This window comes from Poromitra crassiceps (genome assembly GCF_964638095.1).
Source record: "Poromitra crassiceps genome assembly, chromosome: 7".
Classification (NCBI taxonomy): Eukaryota; Metazoa; Chordata; class Actinopteri; order Beryciformes; family Melamphaidae; genus Poromitra; species Poromitra crassiceps.
The window spans coordinates 14,055,982-14,077,252 of NC_139628.1; the positions used below are offsets into that span (position 1 = coordinate 14,055,982).

General features: G+C 47.0%; 1 protein-coding gene across 1 annotated transcript in view; it reads right to left on the bottom strand.

Moving 5' to 3' along the window:
• Positions 1–21,271, bottom strand: part of LOC310780204 (NACHT, LRR and PYD domains-containing protein 3-like) — a 67,466-nt gene that overhangs the window by 21,930 nt on the left and 24,265 nt on the right. The window contains exons 13-16 of the mRNA XM_083640778.1: positions 18,134–19,949; positions 17,102–17,275; positions 16,748–16,921; positions 16,557–16,603 (exon numbers count right to left, since the gene is read on the bottom strand). Of these exons, the coding sequence (XP_083496904.1) occupies positions 16,557–16,603; positions 16,748–16,921; positions 17,102–17,275; positions 18,134–19,949 (2,211 nt within the window). The remainder of the gene's footprint in view (positions 1–16,556; positions 16,604–16,747; positions 16,922–17,101; positions 17,276–18,133; positions 19,950–21,271) is intronic.

Sequence of the window (21,271 nt, forward strand, 5' to 3'; positions counted from 1 at the left end):
ACTTTGAGGAATCCCAACGCACTGGCAGGTCCCATCAAGCTGGCCACCAGTCAAGTCGGGACAGGTCAGGTCATGGAGGTTTGACCTATGACGACAGAGACGCCTATGTATCCCGCAGCCCCAGCGGGCGCAGGAGTCACCATCATCAGGGCGCAAGCCATCATGATGGAATATCTTCCGCCCAGGCCCTCGCCTATGACCGGGAGACCCCAGGCCGGTATGGGTCAGCCCGGTACCAAGGGGCCCGGCCCTCTTCTCGAGCAGAGCCTCGGTTGAGGAGCCCCAGTCACTCTCACCATCATAGCGCTAGCAGTCACCGCAGTCACCATAGCGCATCGCGACACTCTAGCGCCAGCTCACGGTCAACCGTACGCGCCCACTCCTCCTCCTCAGCCCAAGCGGCAGCTTACGAGGAATACAAGGCACTATTGGCGACCGAGAGCCTCCGCCGCCAACACGCGGAGGAGGAGGAAGCTGATGAGGAGTACCACCGGCTGAACGAGCAAACCAGAGCGGCTCAGTGGGCCCAAGAACGGGTCAAAGCAGAGGCCCAACAGGCCCAAGAGGAGGCCCTCCAAGCTAGAGAGCGGATCACCCGCCGCCTGGAGAGAAGCCGACGCCTGCGGCAAGCTGAGCTGGCGCTGGACGAGGCCCGGGTTCGTGCCCGGCTGCAAGTCGAGCAGAAGCACGTAGCGGCCCGGCCTCGCGCCCGTCTGCTTGCCGGGGACCCGGCAGTTCCACCTGTGCCTCTCACCTCCCACGACCAGGGTCAGGTCAGCATGGCGGCTCCAGAGCCAACGACCCAAACTACGGAACCCACTGTTCCAGTGCCAATGCCACCAACACTCCCACCTAGGACAGAGGTCGCCGACCCTGAGCATGCAATAGAGTGCAACGGGGCGGCCGAGCCCGCCACCGGGATACACCAGACTCAGGGAGGCATGGCGAACGCTGAGACCAACAGCCTGGGGCACAGTCAGCCGGCCGGCATCAATCATTCCCACAAGATAGCCGGACACGACCGCTGTGACCCCCCCAGAGGGCGGGACCAGCCATCACCACTACCTATTCCCAGAATTCACCTCCTGGCCCTCCCCGGGCTCATGGAGACAACTCCAGCCAAGGCCTCTAGGGAGGCCAAGAAGTCCGAGCAAGTGGAGCAAGTGGACATGCCCTTGCGGACGGCGAGGCAGGAGCCCCAGATGCTTCACGGGGCGGCTGTCTCCCTCATCGTCTCGCCGGCAATTCGCCCAGAGCAGACCTATTGCACCAAGAGAGCCTTTACGGAACCGAACCTTGGTCTAGGCGAGCAACCTTACCCCATCACCGCCCTGCAGCAGGAATCCCGCCCGAGGAATTTGCCCCTCCATCAGTTCGGGAGGATCCATCTTGTCCTGCTCATACAGCACCTATGGAAATGGGAACCAGGCTGGGATGATCCAGTCCTACCTGAGACACTGCTGCAGGCCTGGGAAGAGTGGGAGGACGAGCCACCACAACGGCAGGTAGCTGTTGTGGTCGACATTACGCGGGGAAGGCCTCTTCCCGTCCTCACCACCAGCCGTCGGGGTTGCGGACCCCCCTTCTTCCCAGCCCAGATCGCTGGCCAGAGACACCCCAACTCCACACAACCGCGGATCAGAGCGAGGAGTTGAAGCCAAGTTACGGTGGCCTCAGGTCGGCTCCCCCCATGCCGGAGGAGTGTACGACCTTCGGTGCCCTCATCAAGGATCCCACACCGGCGCTCCACGGGGCGGCCAACGAGGCACTAAGGGCCGAGGACTATAGTGAGGCCGAGGCTTCCCTCCAACGAGGGCAGACAAACTGCTTCCTCGCTGACCCTACGCCGCTGAGTTTCCTCAACTGGAAACTCAAGCCACCCGAATCAGAGGCCCCTCACTACAGCAGTAGCTGGGTAGACCCCCAGCTCCTGAGCAGCTCCCGCGCTGACCTCCCGCCGCTGAGGTTCCTCAACTGGAAACTCAAGCCACCAGAACCAGAGGCTCCTCACTACCGCAGGAGCTGGGTAGACCCCCAGCTCCTGAGCGGCTCCCGCGCTGACCTCACGCCGCTGAGTTTCCTCAACTGGAAACTCAAGCCACCAGAGGCCACTACAGCTCACTACAGCAGTAGCTGGGTAGACCACCCCCAGCTCCTGCACACATCTTGGCCAACGAGGACAGTCACCAAATCCTGGCTCTTGTGATGTACGGGACTGGACAACAACGTGTAGACCCGTACCTACACCCGGCCGGTGGCCAAGTGGACCACAGCCCCCCTCACTGCCAGAATAATCAACCAAGCCCTGCCTATACCAGGTGGGACTGGAGGGCCATTCCAGCCATTTCTGGAAGAATACAGATTCCCCACAGGAATCTTTGAGCGGCTGTAGAAAAGGGTCCATAATGGCCCACCATCAGGCCTGTTCTTGGGGCAGTCGATGCCCACAAACCGGCGCGCCAACGACGTAATGACGATGACATCATCAACGATGACAATGATGACGTTGACAATAAAGAGTTCACCTGTGAGGTCATCGGCGACGTCAGGCGGTCTAGGCTGACTGTGATGGCAGACGGGACTTTACGGAGTCACCGATGATGTCATAGCATAGAGTTCACCTGTGAGGTCATCGGCGATGTCAGACATAACATATATAACAAGGTGTTCTGTGATGCTGTATAGATTCCTTCTTACTTCCTGTACTACTCTACTTCATAATGTCTTCCCTTACCACGACCAAATCCGAACCCGAGCTGAACCCTGGCTGTCTTACAACCAGCCAGGCCCTGGTGACTGGCTGCCTTACACCCAGCCAGGTCACGAGTGGTATTCCTTCAACCGCGTCCGAGGACCGACATCTCTGTGGTTCTGATCGACCACTGCCCGTGAGCCCTCATCTACGAACCAGCACACTTCACGAGGCAAGCCCAAAAGCTTCCCAACTGTTCAGTTGGGAAGCTTCAGTTGAGTTTAGGAGGAGGTAGTGAGTTGTGTGTGTGTGTGTGTGTGTGTGGGGGGGGGGGGGGGGGGGGGGGGGGGGGGGTTGTTGGTGAGGTCCTTGGCGGAAGGCGTTTCCAGGCCTTGTTGGTGAGGCTGATGGCGGTTGGGAAGAAGCTGGTCTTGTGGCAGGTGGTTCTGGTCTTGGCAGACCTCAGTCTCTTGCCGTGGGGGAGTGTCTTAAAGAGTTTGTGGCCAGGGTGGGAGGGGTCAGCCATGATCTTGCGAGACCGCTTCAGTGTCCTGGCTGCATGCAGGTCCTGGAGGGATGGCAGGTTGCATCCGATTACCTTCTCAGCGGATGATGCACTGAAGTCTGTTGATGTCTTTGAGAGTGGCAGCAGCATACCAGACGGTGATGGAGGAGGTGAGGATGGACTCAATGATGGAGGTGTAGAAGTGCACCATCGTGGCCTTTGGCACTTTGAATTTCTTCAGCTGCCGCACAAAGTACATCCTCTGCTGTGCCTTCTTGGTGAGAGCTCTGATGTTCAGCTCCCATTTTAGGTCCTGGCTGATGATGGTCCCCAGGAAGCGGAAGGACTCCACAGTGTTGACTGGGGAGTTACCCAGGGTGATGGGGGAAGGTGGGGCTTTGTTCCTCCTGTAATCCACAATCATCTCCATTGTTTTTTGAGCATTTAACACCATGTTGTTTTGACTGCACCAAGTCCCCAGATGGTCAACTTCCTTTCTGTATTCCGACTCATCTCCGTCTGTGATGAGCCCTATGAGGGTGGTATCGTCTGCGAACTTCAGGAGCTTGACGGACTGGTGACTGGAGGTGCAGCTGTTGGTGTACAGACCGAAGAAGTAGGGAGAGAGGACACCGCCCTGGGCAGCGCCGGTGCTGATGGACCGAAAGTCAGTGATGTGCTTACCCAGCCTCACGTGCTGCTTCCTGTCAGTCAGGAAGTCTGTGGTCCATCTGCAGATGGGGTCGGGCACACCCAGCTGGGAGAATCGTGTCAAACTCCGAGCTGAAATCTACAAACAGGATCCTGGCATAGGTTCCTGCATTGTCCAGGTGTGTGAGGATGTGGTGGAGGGCCATGTTTATTGCATCGTCTACAGACCTGTTGGCTCTGTAGGCAAACTGTAGGGGGTCCAGGAGTGGGTCTGTGATGGATTTGAGGTAGGACAGGACAATGCGCTCAAAGGATATTAGCAGATATTAGCAGATAATTCAGTGAGGCAATCAACTATAACTCACTGAGAAACTTTTATCAAATCGCCAAGAGAGAAATTAATTTGAGAAAACTTGTTGGACAATGGACATAGGCTATTTACCTTCACCTATCGCATAACCTGGAGGGTCGTTGGCACCACAGATGATCTGTCAATAAGCTCTCTCCATCTCTCTCTGTCCTCGGCACGAGTGAGTCCACTCTATTACCATTACCAGAGAATTACAGCATATTACATGCCTCGCGCAAACAGCGATCGCGAGACAGGAATCTGATTGGTTTTGATTGATGTAACACCCAGGCATTGCCTGGCCACACCTGTGACTAATTCTAGTGCTTAAGAAATCCCATTTGTGCTGCATTTTGGGGGCGTAGATGATTTGGCACCACTCTAATTTGTGCCTGCGGCAGGTGAAGCGAACGTTTCCGCATGCCCGCCGAGAATTCCATCCCCACCATATTTCGGGGCTGTTTTAACTTAGAAAACAGTCACGTCTACCCAGGCGGGGGTGCAAAGCTCGGCATAACACCTGGACACTGGTGCAAGGGGGACTGCTATCTTCCCTGCCTTAAGGCACATGCAAACAGGTGCGCAAGCGCACCCTGTACAGCATGGTAGGATGGACATCTCTTACTTTGCGCAGGCTTCAACACTGGTACATTTTAGTTTACAAGATTATTTCAGGTACCCTCTTATTTAAACCGTAAGTTTACACCCTTGGAAACCACCCATAACCTTAGGTCACATCGTTGGTTTCAATACAAAGCGCCTCCTGTCAGAACAGAGGCTGGTAAAGCAAATCTGTTCTACTATGGTCCTTGGTCCTGGAATGATCTGCAAGCCAAACTCAAACTCGAGACCCTTATCTCCTTGCATGATTTTAAAATTAGAATTAAGGAAGTGGCTACTTTTGGTTGCAATTGTTTCAACTAATATGTAAATACACAATTAAATATTGCTGCCCTTTTATTTCACTGTAGCCATTGTAATTTTAGTTGTTTTATCTACATTGTAACATAATGTCGTTGCTTTTAGGTGCTTTCGTTGTAACTATTGTAGCTGTGTCGTGATTTATGCAGTCCTGTTAATGTTTTGTTTTAGTCCCATCTATTGTTGCTGTGTGTCTGTAACTTGATGTTGTCATTTACGTTTTTTCACGTTGCTGACCCTGTCTTGGCTAGGTCTCACTTGTAAAAGAGGTTTCAACCTCAATGTGACTTCCTGGTTAAATAAAGGTTAGAAGAAATAGGGGATACCGCCTGTAAGATAGGGCCCGAGGAGTGGAGAGAATTGGTGGTATTGCTCAAAACCGCCTCTGAACCTGGGCGGTCGCAAATCCTCCCTCTCCTGCCTGCACCTTTTTCCCTCTGCCTGCTCACCACGCTGCCGGAGCAAACTTGCATTTGTCTATACGAAATGACAAACATGGATTTATTGGATTTACTGGTCTCTCAACGCAAATCAACCAAACTTTGAGGAAAGCGAGGTCCGGGGAGCCCCCACCCTCTGCCCAGACGGATTTTCGCCGCGGGGTACGGGAAGACAGCAGCGATTGACCCAAGGCTGTGAAGTCATGAAAATTGAGATGGGCGGTCAGTGAATTTGAACTGTGAAAAATGGATTATACCTGGATTATATCACGGAAATTTCCACTGATCTGCATAAGGAATGAACTTATGTTGGGATTCCAGAGACTTAAGACAGAGACTTAAGACATAAGACCTGCTCTGTTTGGTCTGTGTGACCTGATAGGAATTCAGGCAACCAAAACATTTTCATCCTAATCTGGACTCGGAGCTGCCAAGGACGCAGCCGAAATTCCTCTCCTGATATCTACGAATGCAACAGCGCTCCTCCACCCTCCACCCTCCCCCTGACACCTGTTGGACTCGAGGCCGTCACCATAGCGACTCGCTATGTTTCGCTCACCATCCGGGAAGACGACTCGCCCTATCAGGCTCTCTAGCACACACAAGGACAATTGGACATTCACAGACTCTCAAACACACACGCACACACACACACACACACACACACCCCCCCCCATGCCGCCCAGTCTGGCCTATCGCTCTTGCAAAACTCTTCCTGGTCGCCACACCCCCCCCCCCCCGCCCCCTTTCTCTCGGTCACACACATTGGAGCCCTAGTGGATGATGTTATGCCAGATATGCATAGCCTTCAATCATGAGTGAGCGAGCTTCTCCACCCCCCTCCCACTGCTATACCCCCATTCCCTGCAACCCCTACTCCCTCCCCCCCCCCCCTAGTCCTCAACGGATGTAAAATTTTTACATGTAACAACAAATGTTGATGTATGGTATAATTCTTGAAGCGTGCCATTATTCCTATCAATCTAGTAATAATGTAACAGTATTAATTCGAGTATAGAAGGTGATTCCCATTCGTGTATGTTCCTGTCTCTATGTTGTACGTGAGGACCGCAATGGAAACAAGCCAGTGCTTGAAATAGCCAGGCTTTATTGTGTTTTTATCCTCGGTGAATCTGTCTGTTCCCTGTATCTGTGTCCACTTTTTCACCAAAATAAATCAATCAATCAATCAATCAATCAAAAAAAAAATCTGTGTTCACAATAGCAACAAAACCCATATGTGTATCATCTCTCCATGAGACATATCTTGGACATAAAATCAACATGAGAATGGAAGGAGCAAGTTAACATCATCATTTGATGAAGACTGTGATGCACCGTTGATTGCTACACTGCTGACAAAATGTACTATTCTAAGTCGCTTTGGATAAAAGTGTCTGCTAAATAACAATGTAAACTTGTCTGAGTTTACATTTAGGTTGCACTTGATTGACAGATGCCCACTGCCTCTGAAGTTAGAGGCTATTAGACAGGTGTCTAAAGTTCAACAGCTGTTCTCTAATGTTCATATTCAACAGAAAGTGCTGAGTGAAATTAATGACAAAACGCTGAGCACTGAGCTTAATGAGAAAGTGGCTTGGACTCAAACACCAGCTGATCCAATTTAAATTAACTCACCGTCTTCACTATTCCAAGCACATGTTGCATAAGATCTTCCCTTCTGTCTCACCACCATGTGATAGGTGTCAGGTGTCAGAGGGCACACTGTCCCTCCCATGCTTTTTGGTTCTGACCTTCACTATCTGAATTCTGGGCCAAAATATTTGATTGGTACTCTAAGGCCTACAAAATAACCCTTCAATCGGAGGCGGAACTCGCCATCTTCGGCTGCTCAGAATCCTCTCTGCTCCACCCTACAGCTGTGCAACAGTCTATGACACAGGGGACGACTGTCGCCAAGAGACTTGTTCAGAAGGGACGGAAGTCCCCCTCTCCACCTTCTTTTCAGCTGGGGTTGACGGACATGGTCTCAGTTATAGGGATGGAGAGACTCCGGTTCCTGAGGACCAACTCACTTAAACGATTCGCAACTATCTGGGAGCCGTTTCTGGTCTACTTTGACGAGGTTAAAAGTGACTGGCCCAGTTGATTTCTCATGGGCTCCAACATCTCTTACAAGCACAGAATTAAGATTGGAATGTCCATCTATGTTTTTTTCTTTCTTTTATTTTCCTGTGTCTGAGTTTGTTTGTTGTGTGTGTGTGTGTGTGTGTATGTGCCTTCCTGTAGCAGATCACTCTGTCTCTCATGCAGTATTTAAAAATCCAGCTGTAGATGAGAGCATTGTCATCTTCACTATAAAAGCGAGACTACAGGTTTTACCAACCAAGCTTAACCTTTCCATCTGGTTTCCTGTCAATCGTGCTCCCCACTGTATACATCATGGTCATGAACAGATAACTGAAACCATGTCCCACATCTTAAATGGTTGCCATGCAGACAAAGGGCTCTACATCTGTAGGCATGATAGAATAGTGGATTTTTATTATCAAAGGATATCACCTTCACTATTGTTGTCACTAAATGAAAACAAAACTAAATGTATGGTGTTTGGTGGTGTTATGGTTAATTGTGAAATTAAGTTGAATCTAAATGGAGCTGAAATTGAAAGGGTATATGAAACTAAGTTCTTGGGTGTAATTATAGATCATAAACTCTGTTGGAAGCCACACATAGAATATATTAAAAGTAAACTAGCTAAATCTGTTGGTATTCTGTACAAAACAAGGGATCTGCTGAGTAAGAAATGTTTGCATATATTGTATTTTTCACTTATAGTGCCATATATGTCATACTGTGTTGAGGTCTGGGGTAATGTAAAACAAATATAGATCCTAAGCTATTAGAATAATAAATAAAGTTGGTTACCTCGAATTGACCAATCCACTATTCATAAGGTCCTGCACCTTAAAATGTGTAGATATTGTGTATATAAAAACTTTAGAAATTGTTTTCCGTGTTAGGAGCAAAAGCCTTCCAGTTTGTATTAAAAAAAAATTAAATTAAGAGAAGGAAATTATAATTTAAGAGGATTATCCATTTTTAAAACATCCAAAGCGAGAATGAATGTCAAATCTCGATGTGTTTCAGTTTTGGGAGTTAAACTATGGAATAGCCTTTGTGATTATTTGAAATTGTGTACATCATTGTTGAGGTTTAAAAAAGCCTTAAAAACTAAAATAATTCAGGATTATAATTTACAATAAATTCTGTCTTTCTTTCTATTCTTTATTAGTAAGTATCACTGTGAGTGATACTCAAAGTAGCACGGGTACAGGCAGAGAGGTACGTGGTCACAGCCAGGGCAAACGTACTTGGTCTCTTTTCGGAGTCCCTTGGCTGCGCAGTGCGCACATTTTCGATACATTTTCGTTTTGGTGGCTGGGACTTCGACTGGCAGTGGCACATGTCCCGCGAAGTCCACATCCAGCCTCGCTGAAGCGGACCGTTTGCGTGGGTGGACTGGTGTTCTTCCTGGAAGAGGAGGTTGGGGAGGGGCCGGAGGAGGAGGGGGATCTGCGGTCCAGGATTTGACCACAGACAGGATGAAGTCTTTCAGGGTTCTGCAGCTGGTCGTTGGGTTGCGTGCCCTGTAGACAATGAACGCATTGCTCATTGCGATCTGCATCAGGTACATGACAAACTTAGAGCTCCATTTTGCAGTCTTCCTGATGAAGGGGTAATAGGAGATCTTCTGGTCCAGGCGATCCACACCACTCATGTACTGGTTGTACTCCACCACGCATGCTGGCTTCCTCTGGGGGACTCTCTCACTGTTTCCTTTTTGTCTCACCTCCACAGTTGTCATCTCATCCTGGTGGAAGGTAGAAATCATCCGGACGATGCGTTTGTCTCGCCATGCCAGGACCATCACTGTGTCATTGTGACGAGCGCGGTGTTCACCTACTGCCAGGTCAGATGTGGTTACCTCGCGGATGGACGGCGGTTCTCCCCTGTTGACACGGAGTGTGCCAGCTGAGTGGATCTGGAGGCCGAGGAGAAGACGACACATTGACTCGCTGTTGTAGAAGTTGTCCATCCACAAGCGATATCCAAAACCCTCAAGGCCGGCAATCAGGAAGCGCACGGTGTCCTGCAGGGTACTGTGAGTTCCACAGTATGGCTTCATGGCGTAGCAGTAACCATTGGCTGAATCACACAGAATGTAGCTTTTGATTCTGTACTTGGTGGGTTTGGCAGGATTGTATACACGGAAACGTAAACGTCCTCGAAAGTGCAGCATCCCTTCATCCACCGAGATGTTTTGTGACGGCTGGTACAGCTCCTTGAATTTGGAGAGGAGCAGATCAAGGACAAGACGAACCTTGTGGAGCCGGTCGCTGCCATCGACCTCCCGATTGTCGCTGAAGTGGAGAAACCGCCAAATGAGCTGGAACCTGTTGCGTGGCATTGTGCTCCCGAAGTATGGTGTTTCAAGCGCCACATCAACAGACCAATACTCTGCCCAACTCGGCTTCTTGATGATGCCAGTAAGGAAAAGCAATCCCAGAAACCGCTTCAGCTCCACCAGGGTCAGCGGTTGCCAGGCGTTTACCCTGGAGTATGGCAGACACAGCTCATCTATGACAGCAATACACTGTTCCGTGTACTTGTTGGTCTGATCGACAATGAGCAACAGCAGCTCGTCGCAGAGGAACATCTGGGGGGACGTGTGACGTCGTCGTCATCTTCCTCCGAGCTGTGCTCCAACTCTGAAATTGAATATTTTACATGGTATTATTAGTATGCTAACTAATTGCAGGATCGTTATTCTTACCAAGCTTTGTGTTGACGAAAATAAATTGATGAATAATAAAAGGTGTGTGGGTGTGTGTTTATTTTATTTTTTACATTTCTACCTCCTCTATTTTTCTCCTGCTTCTTTTTATTATTAGACATTACATTACATTACATTACGGCATTTGGCAGACGCTTTTATTCAAATCGACTTACAATATCAGAACTTACAATATCACATTTTTGTCAACAATCGAGAAGTCATCTATGCATACAATCGTCTGGCATTTACAGCTTTAGTAGTAATAGTTTCCTGTAAAGGATCAATAAAGTAGGCTATCTATATGTAGGTTCTAACCTCTGGAAGCCGCCTCGTCCAAGAAGGTTCGCCTCTTAGGTCCAGGGCCAGGGGGCTGCCATTCCTCATCTCTGGCGTCGTCAGGAGATGATGAAGCGGTCTCCTCCGGCTCATCGGTGTCGGTTTCCGGGAGATCTCTCTCCCGAACAGCACGACTGAGAGCCTGTTGCAGTGTGAGCTGCCCAGGCCCTGGGCGCGGCCCACCACGTTTACGCTTGGCCTTGGGCATGACAGCTAAACTAACTAACGCTAGTCTAACTGTACACTAACGCTAATCTAAGACTAACGCTAGTCTAACGCTAGTCTAACACTAACGCTAGTCTAACAAAACAGACACACAAGACAGACAGACAGACAGAGACACACAGACACTTTTTTTTTTTTTTTTTTTTTTTTTTACACAGATGCTATCTACCCTGACCTAACGCTAAATGCTAAATGCTAAATCTAACACAGGCACACTCGCTAGCACACACTCCCACACACCCGACACAACCCACCCACGCACTCACCTCACACCAAGCACTCGAATCCACTCACTACACAATCTCACAAACTAATCTACTAATCGCTATGTTACTAAATTCTACTAAATGCTACTAAATGCTATAAATCTATTCTCTGCTACTGCTACTGATACTGCTATTGCTACTGCTACTAACCACTCCTACTCTACAAGGAGGCTCTGAGCGCCCCAAGGTTTTAACGTGGCTGCGCTGCGCAGCTGCGATGCAATTTTTAAGGTGGCGCCGTGTGATCCCTTGAAGGGATTCATGCTCACTGGCTAGGTACGACCTTAAACAGCAGAATTATGGAATAATATGAATTATGATTTTAGGACGTCCACAGACGTCCTTGGCACTGAACGTTACTTTTTTTTAGGACGTCCTTGGCACTCAATGTGTTAAGGTCTAATCTTATCCTTGCAACTTGCTGCGGACCAGGTTAAGTGTGAAGCATAAGTTGCTATGGATATATATGTCGGTAAGAAGTTAACTTGCTTTGTAGTACGGCTAAACCAGGTTTAAACCCAAACTTATCAGGATCAACCTAAATCTTGCTTTGTAGTACAGGCCTCAGATGGCTGGACTACCTAAGAGAAGGGCCAAACAGCTAGCAAGGTATTGCTCAGTCTCTGCTATTATTGGTAGCCGCTCTATATGGAGAAGGCGCTGCTTTTTGCCACTGCCATCACCCTGTGTGGTGGTCCTTTTTTTTGTTTGTTTTGTGCACATTATTGTGGTTGCCAACTAGGCACTTTTGTAACTAACTGTTTCCCAGCATCTGACTGCATTATTAGTGTTTATGTCCTTGTACTGTAATTTATGTGGACATAAATAAATCATTTAAATGTGTGTGTGTGTGTGTGTGTGTGTGTGTGTGTGTGTGTGTGTGTGTGTGTGTGTGTGTGTGTGTGTGTGTGTGTGTGTGTGTGAGTGTGTGTGTGTGTGTGTGTGTGTGTGTGTGTGTGTGTGTGTGTGTGTGTGTGTGTGTGTGTGTTCTAAAAAAACTGAAAAATAAAATATTGAAAGAAAGAAAAGAAAGTGGCTTGGACTCGGCACACACTCCACCTGTGACATTATTTTTCATCCCCAGTGGAAGGGGACTGGGGGTACCAAATGAAACATGGATTTATACCGGCATGCAGATTTCCCACCTTCTGAATATGCTGAATAATGATGACAGAGATGTTAGGGAGCTTGCTCCATCTTCCCTATTCCTGGACCTAAGGAGACACAAAGTCCCACTGGCCAGAGACTCAGAGCCCATCCTGGGATTCAGAAGGACACCCAGCTGGAAATTTGACCTTCACTCTGCTGGATTTGGGGTCTGGTCTGATTGGCCAGATCTGAATGATCTTTGTGTCCAAGCTGGAGTGTCTCTGGAGTGGACGCGGTGTGACTCTGGAACTGTGATCAAGGCAACAGCCACATATACGTTGGGCCTGTTAACACCTACAGGTGGCAGGCCAACTCTTACACCAACATCATCATCATCAACAACAAAATCAACAACAACAACAACAACACTGGACTGGACTGGTCTCTCTGCTGACCATTCGGTCTCAGAACACTGCACTCAATGAGGACATCGTTACATTCACAGTAAAAGACAGACTACAGGTCCTTCCCAACAGACTCAACCTTTATATCTGCTCTCCAACCACTCAGGTCCCCCATTGTTTGCATCACACCACAGAACGCTCAGTGAAACAATGCCACACATCTTGTATGGCTGTTAGGCTGCACACTAGGCACTCCGAGCCCTCGGCAAGCTGTTTTTGGAGCTCGGCGACAAACCCCCCTAATCAGAGACAAATCCTTCCTAATCAGAGACAGACCCCCCTAATCAGAGACAAACCGCCCTAATCTGAGACAAATCCTTCCTAATCAGAGACAAACCTCCCCTAATCAGAGACAAAAAAAAACCTAATCAGAGACAAACCCCCCTAATCAGAGACAAACCTCCCCTAATCAGAGACAAAAAAACCTAATCAGAGACAAACCCCCCTAATCAGAGACAAACCTCCCCTAATCAGAGACAAAAAAAAACCTAATCAGAGACAAACTCCCCTAATCTGAGACAAATCCTTCCTAATCAGAGACAAACCTCCCCTAATCAGAGACAAAAAAAACCTAATCAGAGACAACCCCCTTTAATCAGAGGCAAACGCCCCTAATCAGAGGCAAACCCCCCTAATCAGAGACAAACCGCCCCTAATCAGAGACAAACCCCCCAATCAGAGACAAACCCCCCTAATCAGAGACAAAGTCCCCTAATCAGAGACAACCTGCCCCCTAATCAGAGATGAACCCTCTTTATCAGAGACAAACCCCCCTAATCAAAGGCAACCCCCCCCAAATCAGAGACAAAAAAAACCTAATCAGAGACAACCCCCCCTAATCAGAGACAAACCCCCTAATCAGAGGCAACCCCCCTAATCAGAGACAAGCCCCCCCTTATGAGAGGCAACCCCCCCCCCCCCGAATCAGAGACAAACCCCCCTAATCAGAGACAACCCCCCCTAATCAGAGGCAAACCCCCCTAATCAGAGACAAACTCCCCTAATCATAGACAAACCCCCCTAATCAGAGACAACGCGCCCAATCAGAGAAAAAAAACCCCTAATCAAAGACAAACCCCCCCAAATCAGAGAGAACCCCCCTTATCAGAGACAAACCCCCCTAATCAGAGGCAACCCCCTCCCTAATCAGAGACAAAAAAAACGTAATCAGAGACAAACCCCCCTAATCAGAGACAAATCCCCCGTAATCAGAGACAAACCACCCCTTATCAGAGACAAACACCCCTAATCAGAGGCAAACCCCCTTAATCAGAGACAAAAACACCCTAATCAGAGACAAACCACCCTAATCAGAGACAAACCCCCCTAATCAGAGACAACCCCCTAATCAGAGACAAACCCCCATAATCAGAGACAAACCCCCCCGTATCAGAGACAAAACCCCCTAATCAGAGTCAAACCCCCCTTATGAGAGACAACCCCCCCTAATCAGAGGCAACCCACCCCCTAATCAGAGACAACAAAAAAACCTAATCAGAGACAACCCCCCCAATCAGAGACAACCCCCCCTTATCAGAGACAAACCCCCCTAATCAGAGGCAACCCCCCTAATCAGAGACAAAAAACACCCTAATCAGAGACAAACCACCCTAATCAGAGATAAACCCCCCTAATCAGAGACAACCCCCCCAATCAGAGACAAACCCCCCCAATCAGAGACAAATCTCCCTAATCAGAGACAAACCCTCCCTAATCAGAGAGAATCCCCCCTAATCAGAGACAAACCCCCCTAATCCAAGACAAACCCCCCCTAATCAGAGACAAACCCCCCTAATCAGAGGCAAACCCCCCTAATCAGAGACAAACCCTCCTAATCAGAGACAAACCCCCCTAATCAGAGACAACCCCCCTAATCAGAGACAAACCCCCCAAATCAGAGGCAAATCACATCGGCTCGGCGCTCACAATTCGTCGCTCGCTGTGTGAACTGTCCACAAACTGAATCGGGGAGCTCCCCCTATCAGTCACAGAGGTCTGACAGATATCTAGCCTGCTTCATATCTGGTCGTGTCAGGAGAGAAGAGCGTAGTGAGGCAGACATGACGGGGTGATGTTGTATGCTGTCTGCAGCACGCTACAAACAAGCAAGTGGTCTGACAGAGGAAGCCATTCTCCGGGATTGGTACAAACTGCTGTCTCACAACCAAAAAACTAATTTAAAAAGCATTTAAGTAGCTATGCAAATCGTATATGTTTACTAAAACCATTCTAATATCTATTGAAACCCGAAATATTTGAGATAGCCGTAAACTTAATAACGCCCACTTAATTAATCTGACATTAAACCAATTTTTCGAGAATGAGCGTGTGTTTAGAAAGAATAAAGCCATGCCAGACTGCGTTTGTGGACTTGTCGGGGATTCTCCTCATGGAACATCTTGTAATGCGTGATCCCCTGTCACAGCTCAGTCATATAGAGTGAAAAACAAAATGACTCAAAGACACCTGATTACAAGACAGACAGGTATACAGTATAGTGTGAAAGACACCTGATTACAAGACAGACAGTTGTATAGTGTGAAAGGAACAGAGACTGGCAACTGACTCCATTATGCTCAAAGCATGCACTGAACAGGTCAGTGAACAATGTCACACATCTTGAATGGCTGTTATGCTCACAAAGCAATGGACACAGCACGTCACCACAGAATAGTGGACCTCATAGCACAGTACATCAAAACATTTTCCACCCTCAGGGAGAAGGTACAAGCATTCCTGTCAAACCCTCCATGTTCCACCTCCGGAAAAGACTAAAGACTCACCTTTTCAGGCTCCATCTGGGCCCTTCTTGATCTAACTTCGTTCTCTCTCTTTCTTAAAAAAAAAAAAAAAAAAACCTAACCTAAACTTGTACCACTAACCTAAACTTGTACCACTGTTCCTTCAGAAGTTGTAGTTGTCATAGACTGTGCTCCATAGTTGATTGCTCTATTCCGGACAAAAAAGGTGTTATTGTAAGTCGCTTTGGATAAAAGCGTCTGCCAAATGACGTAATGTAATGTAATGTATATATATATATATATATATATATATATATATATATATATATACAGATATATAATCTGTAATAGTAGCCCAGGTCCTTTTTCCACATGTGTCTGCCAAGACTCCAGATGTTGTATTTGTTAATGAAGAGTCCAGAGAAGTGTTTGTTCTAGAGGTAGTCTGCACCTTTGACTCTAGCCTAGAAGAGTGCTTTATGACCAAGGTCATTACATACAAATCACTCCTAAACACCATCTCAGAGCTGGTTATAATGTCGTTAAATATCAACCACTCCTAAACACCATCTCAGAGCTGGTTACAGGTACAAACTATTTGCTTTCATATTTTGCAGCCTAGGACACATTCACGTTTTGGTCCTAAGAGGGCTTCAACAACTTGGGATGCCAAAAAAGGCTAAACTAGCAGTACCATATATGGAGGAGACACTGCTACTTATACCCCATATAGAACTGAGTATTATGTTTTGTATTGTGAGACTATGGGCCTTTCCATTTTGTGAATGTACTGCACCTCCATATTTGTAGTCTTGTACGGTTTCCTTCTATGTGAACATAAATAAATTGTTAAAATGTATGTGTCCAGGCTGTCAGACTGGTCATCTAATAATCTGCTGTGTTTATTATTTGTTAATTTATTAACAGATGTATTGCTAATTTCTTCAGTTTCATGAAACATTTGTGAGCCATCTTTTTTTCAGAGTAGGATTTAAATAAATATATGTCACATACATGACCTTTCTATTTATATAGGACCTTCATGTTTTCAGGAATCAAATGAAACACACACTTACACTTCTTCAGACCTGGTTTCAACATCTGCACTCCACCATGGTCCACACTGTGGGAAGGGGGTTAAACATTTACATAAAGTCAGAGCAGTATACGCTATTTGATAAACAAACAATAATCCTCTTTCCTCAGTTTATCAGTGAGACAGAGAAAATGTGACTCTCAGCCTTCTAGCAGACGTTGCCTCTCATACCTGAGAGACTCCAGTTTCCAGTGTGGATCATCCAGTCCAGCAGAGAGCCGCGTCACTCCTGAGGTACCTGGGTGATTGTAGGTCAGGTCCAGCTCTCTCAGATGGGAGGGGTTGCAGCGCAGAGCTGAGGCAAGAGAAGCACAGCCTTCCTCTGAGACCATACAGGCTGACAGCCTGCACAAACACACACACAAACACACACACATACACATACACACACACACACAGCAAGCTACTTGTTAGATATATTGACGTGACAACTGGTTTGGTTTAAAACTAATGTTCAGGTCAGCACAGACTTTAGTTTGGAGAAATGTGTTAATTCAATTGAAAAAAAGAGTAAATTGATCTTACCTCAGGATCTCCAGTCTACAGTGTGGACTCTCCAGTCCAGCAGAGAGCAGCGTCACTCCTGAATCTTGCAGGTCATTGTTACTCAGGTCCAGCTCTCTCAGACTAGAAGACTGGGAGCTGAGAACTGAGGCCAGAGCTTCACAGCTTCTCTCTGACAGATTACAGCCACTCAGCCTGAATGAGAATTAGAAGACAAACAAGAACATTGATGGGAGTAGTGAACTACATCTAGTTGAACGACGTAGTTTAACTACATTTTGCAGTAGCTTGCTGGTAGTTCAACTACATTCATATTTGCGTAGTGAGTCAAGCAGTTAAACTATTTTTTTGTCATTTTTGTGTATCTTGACTACTCAAACTACAAACTACAATTTTGGGCAATAAAATGAAAGGAATATATATATATATATACTTTATTTTGCCATTACTGTAGAACCAGAACCCCCTTAGACAGGTCTGCCCCTTTTTCTTTCATCCTGATCGCTGAGGGGCAACATGACTGTGAAGGCAGCGAGGATTCCACTAACATTACTATACTTCTTGACAAGACACACAGGCTATGCTGCTTCTGATTGGCTTGCCATAAGGTTAACCAATCCTAGTCAAGTCTTTACTGTTTATTATCTGATAAAACCAAACCCAGAAGAACCCAAAAAGAACGACAAAAATATAACATTGAATGTATTGGGTGTCAATTATTGCAATAAACTCAATTGAGAGGCATATTTTTGCTGGCATTGTGCTTTTTTGTAGGCTATTATATTTTATTTCATGTATCACACATGTACATTGTCAATTTAATGCTTTTTTATGAAGTAGTTTGAACTACTTTTTCTGCATAGCTTGTAGTTTCCTAAACTACATTTCTCCCAGGTTAGCTTTGCAGTAGTTTCAACTACTTCCATGGTGAAGTAGTTGGTAGCTTCCTAAGCTATGCTTTCAAAGTAGCTAAGCCTACACTGGAAAATAGATTTTTATTCTGTATGAATAAGGTGTAATATAATTAATCTATTCAGTTGTCTATGTACTTACACAGCTTTATTGGAGGCTTTGACCACTGGCAGCAGCTTCAGAAGAGCCTCCTCTGAAGCAGAGTATTTCTTCAGGTCAACCACATCCAACTGTTCTTCTGATGACAGTAAGATGAAGACCAGAGCCGACCAATGAGCAGGGGAGAGTTTGCCTGTGGAGAGACTTCCTGAACTCAGGTACTGTTGGATCTCCTCCACTAGAGAACGGTCATTCAGCTCATTCAGACAGTGGAACAGATTGATGCTTCTCTCTGCAGAGAGATTTGTCTTTATCTTCTCCTTGATGTACTGTGCTGTTTTCTGATGGTCTGGTTTTCTATTGGTCTTTGAGCTACTCCCTGTCTGTGTCAGCAGGTCTCGTAAGAGAGTCTGATTAGCCTGCAGTGAAAGACCAAGGAGGAAGCGAAGGAACAAGTCCAGGTGTCCGTTTGGACTCTGTAAGGCCTTGTCCACAGCACTCTGGCAGAGCTGGTGTAATGGAGATGTGCCTCTTAGTTTAGAAGGTGTAGAGGTTGATTGTGGTTCTGACAGCAGATTGACACCAGAGTCGATGAATGAGATGATTACATGAACAGCAGCCATAAACTCCTGAATGCTCAGATGGACAAAGCAGAAGACCTTGTCTTGGTACAGCCCATGCTCCTCTTTAAAGATCTGTGTGAACACGCCTGAGTACACTGAGGCTGCTGTGATATCAATGCCACACTGTGTCAGGTCAGCTTCATAGAAGATCAGGTTGCCTTTCTCCAGCTGCTGAAAAGCCAGTTCTCCGAGAGAGAGGATCGTCTTCCTGATCTCTGTAGTCCAGTGTGGATCTGTCTCACTTCTCCCATGGTACTTTACATTCTGCTGTTTGGACTGAATCACCAGGAAGTGGATGTACATCTCAGTCAGGGTCTTGGGCAGGTCTCCACTCTCAGTGGTTTTCAACACATGGTCCAGAACTGTAGAACAGATCCAGCAGAAAACTGGGATGTGACACATGATGTGGAGGGTTCGTGAAGCCTTAATGTGGGAGATGATTCTGCTGGCCTGCTTCTCATCTCTGAATCTCTTCCGGAAGTACACCTCCTTCTGTGGGTCAGTGAAGCCTCTCACCTCTGTCACCATGTCAATGCACTGAGGAGGGATCTGATTAGCTGCTGCAGGTCGTGTGGTCATCCATATGCGAGCAAAGGGAAGCAGTTTCCCCTTGATTAGGCTTGTCAGCAGCACGTCGACTGAGGTCGACTCTGTAACATCAGTCAGGACCTCGTTGTTCTGGAAGTCTAGAGGAAGTCGACACTCATCCAGACCGTCAAAGATTAACACAACCTGGTATTTGTCAAACCTGCAGATTCCTGCTTCTTTGGTCTCAGGAAAGAAGTAATGAAGAAGTTCCACCAAGCTGTACTTTTTCCCTTTCAGCAGATTCAGCTCTCGGAAAGTCAGCGGAAATGTGAACTGTATATCCTGGTTGGCTTTGTCTTCAGCCCAGTCCAGAGTGAACTTATGTGTTAAGACTGTTTTCCCAATGCCAGCCACACCCTTTGTCATCACTGTTCTGATTGGTGTATCTCCTCCAGGTAAGGGTTTAAAGATGTCTTCACATTTGATTTGTGTTTCTGGTCTCACTGGTTTCCTGGATGCTGTTTCAATCTGTCTGACCTCATGTTCAACATTGACCTCTCCACTGCCTCCCTCTGTCATCTCAAGCTCTGTGTAGGTCTGATTCAGAATTGTTGGGTTTCCTGCTTTAGCAATCCCCTCAAACAAACACTGAAACTTCTCCTTGAGGGTAAATTTCAGCTGACGCTGGCAGATGGGAACAGAAGTTTCTGAGGAACAAACAAATTAAATCAATTAGTGGATTTCAGTGTGGATTTATATCTTTCCGGCTGTTATCTATTCAGCCCATCAGCATGGACAAGCATGTTGTGACTGCAGCCCAGAAGATAGATAGATGTGATTCAGATGTATGGAGCAGATACCAGGGTTTGGAAATGGAATCATCTCTCATTTCAGCCCGTTCTCACTCCGAACTTGTACCAGAGCACCGCTTTGTCACGCGCCTTGTGCATTGGAGGCAATGTGTCGTGGAGTCTTGTGCATTTAATAGAATAGGCACAACAGTACTGGGGAGCACGTTACCGCCAACGCAGACAGAGAGTTCCCCAAACTTTTGAGTAGCGAGTCAGATTGAAAAAGTAGCCGGATCATGTTCGTGGCGTTTGTTCCAGTGGTCCTTTCCCACAATTAATTAACAAACCACAAATATGTATCCATGAGCGTGACATCCATAAATTAGAATCAACCTGCTCCTGAAGAGATCCAAAATAGTTCAAATGGCCTACCAAGTCCTTTATTGTGTGGTTTGCAAACACAAACAGTTGCTCCGTGGTGGCTCGACCACCAGATATCCCTAAATAACAAGTTAATGTAGTTTAGCCAAAACGACAGCATGGAGTGGCGATGCTGCCAAAAAGTGAGCCATTGGCGATTAGTTCCACACAAAAAGTTGACTGCAGCCTGCCAGATAGTAGTCACTGTAGCAAACGCTGGAAAGGCAATAAGCAGAGCAAGAGAAAGATAAAATGCCAGCGTTCAACGTCTTGTTGACTCATATTCAGCAAGCTAGCTAGTTAATAATTTTAGCTTAGCCCAACTCATAAAAGCTGCAGTTTGAAGGTCCTATTGGAAATGGATGATGGAACCTAAAAGATGGACATGGACGGGTGGGAGAATGAAAGTTGATCCGAGCCGGCAGGAGACAGCACATGAAGCAACGCATGGTAGGTAATTTTTGTAAATTCAATGCAACGTTAGGACCAATCAACTTAACAACATTATTATTAATATTATTATTATTTTTTTCAATTTCAATTTTAACAAAATACAAACAAAACAAATGAACAAGCTCAGACACAGGAAAGGAAAGAAAAAACAAACAAACAAAAACAAACAAAAACATATCGACAATAATGTGGTGATACTGTCCATATAGGGTGCTTATGTGCTTGTAAGGAATGTTGTGCGTGGGGTCCCATCCACCTGGGCAAGTCACCCACCACCTCCAACCTCGTCGAGGTAGGCCAGAAACGGGTCCCAAATAGTTAGAAACTTATGAAGTGAGTTGTTTCTCAAGGATCTGAGCCTCTCC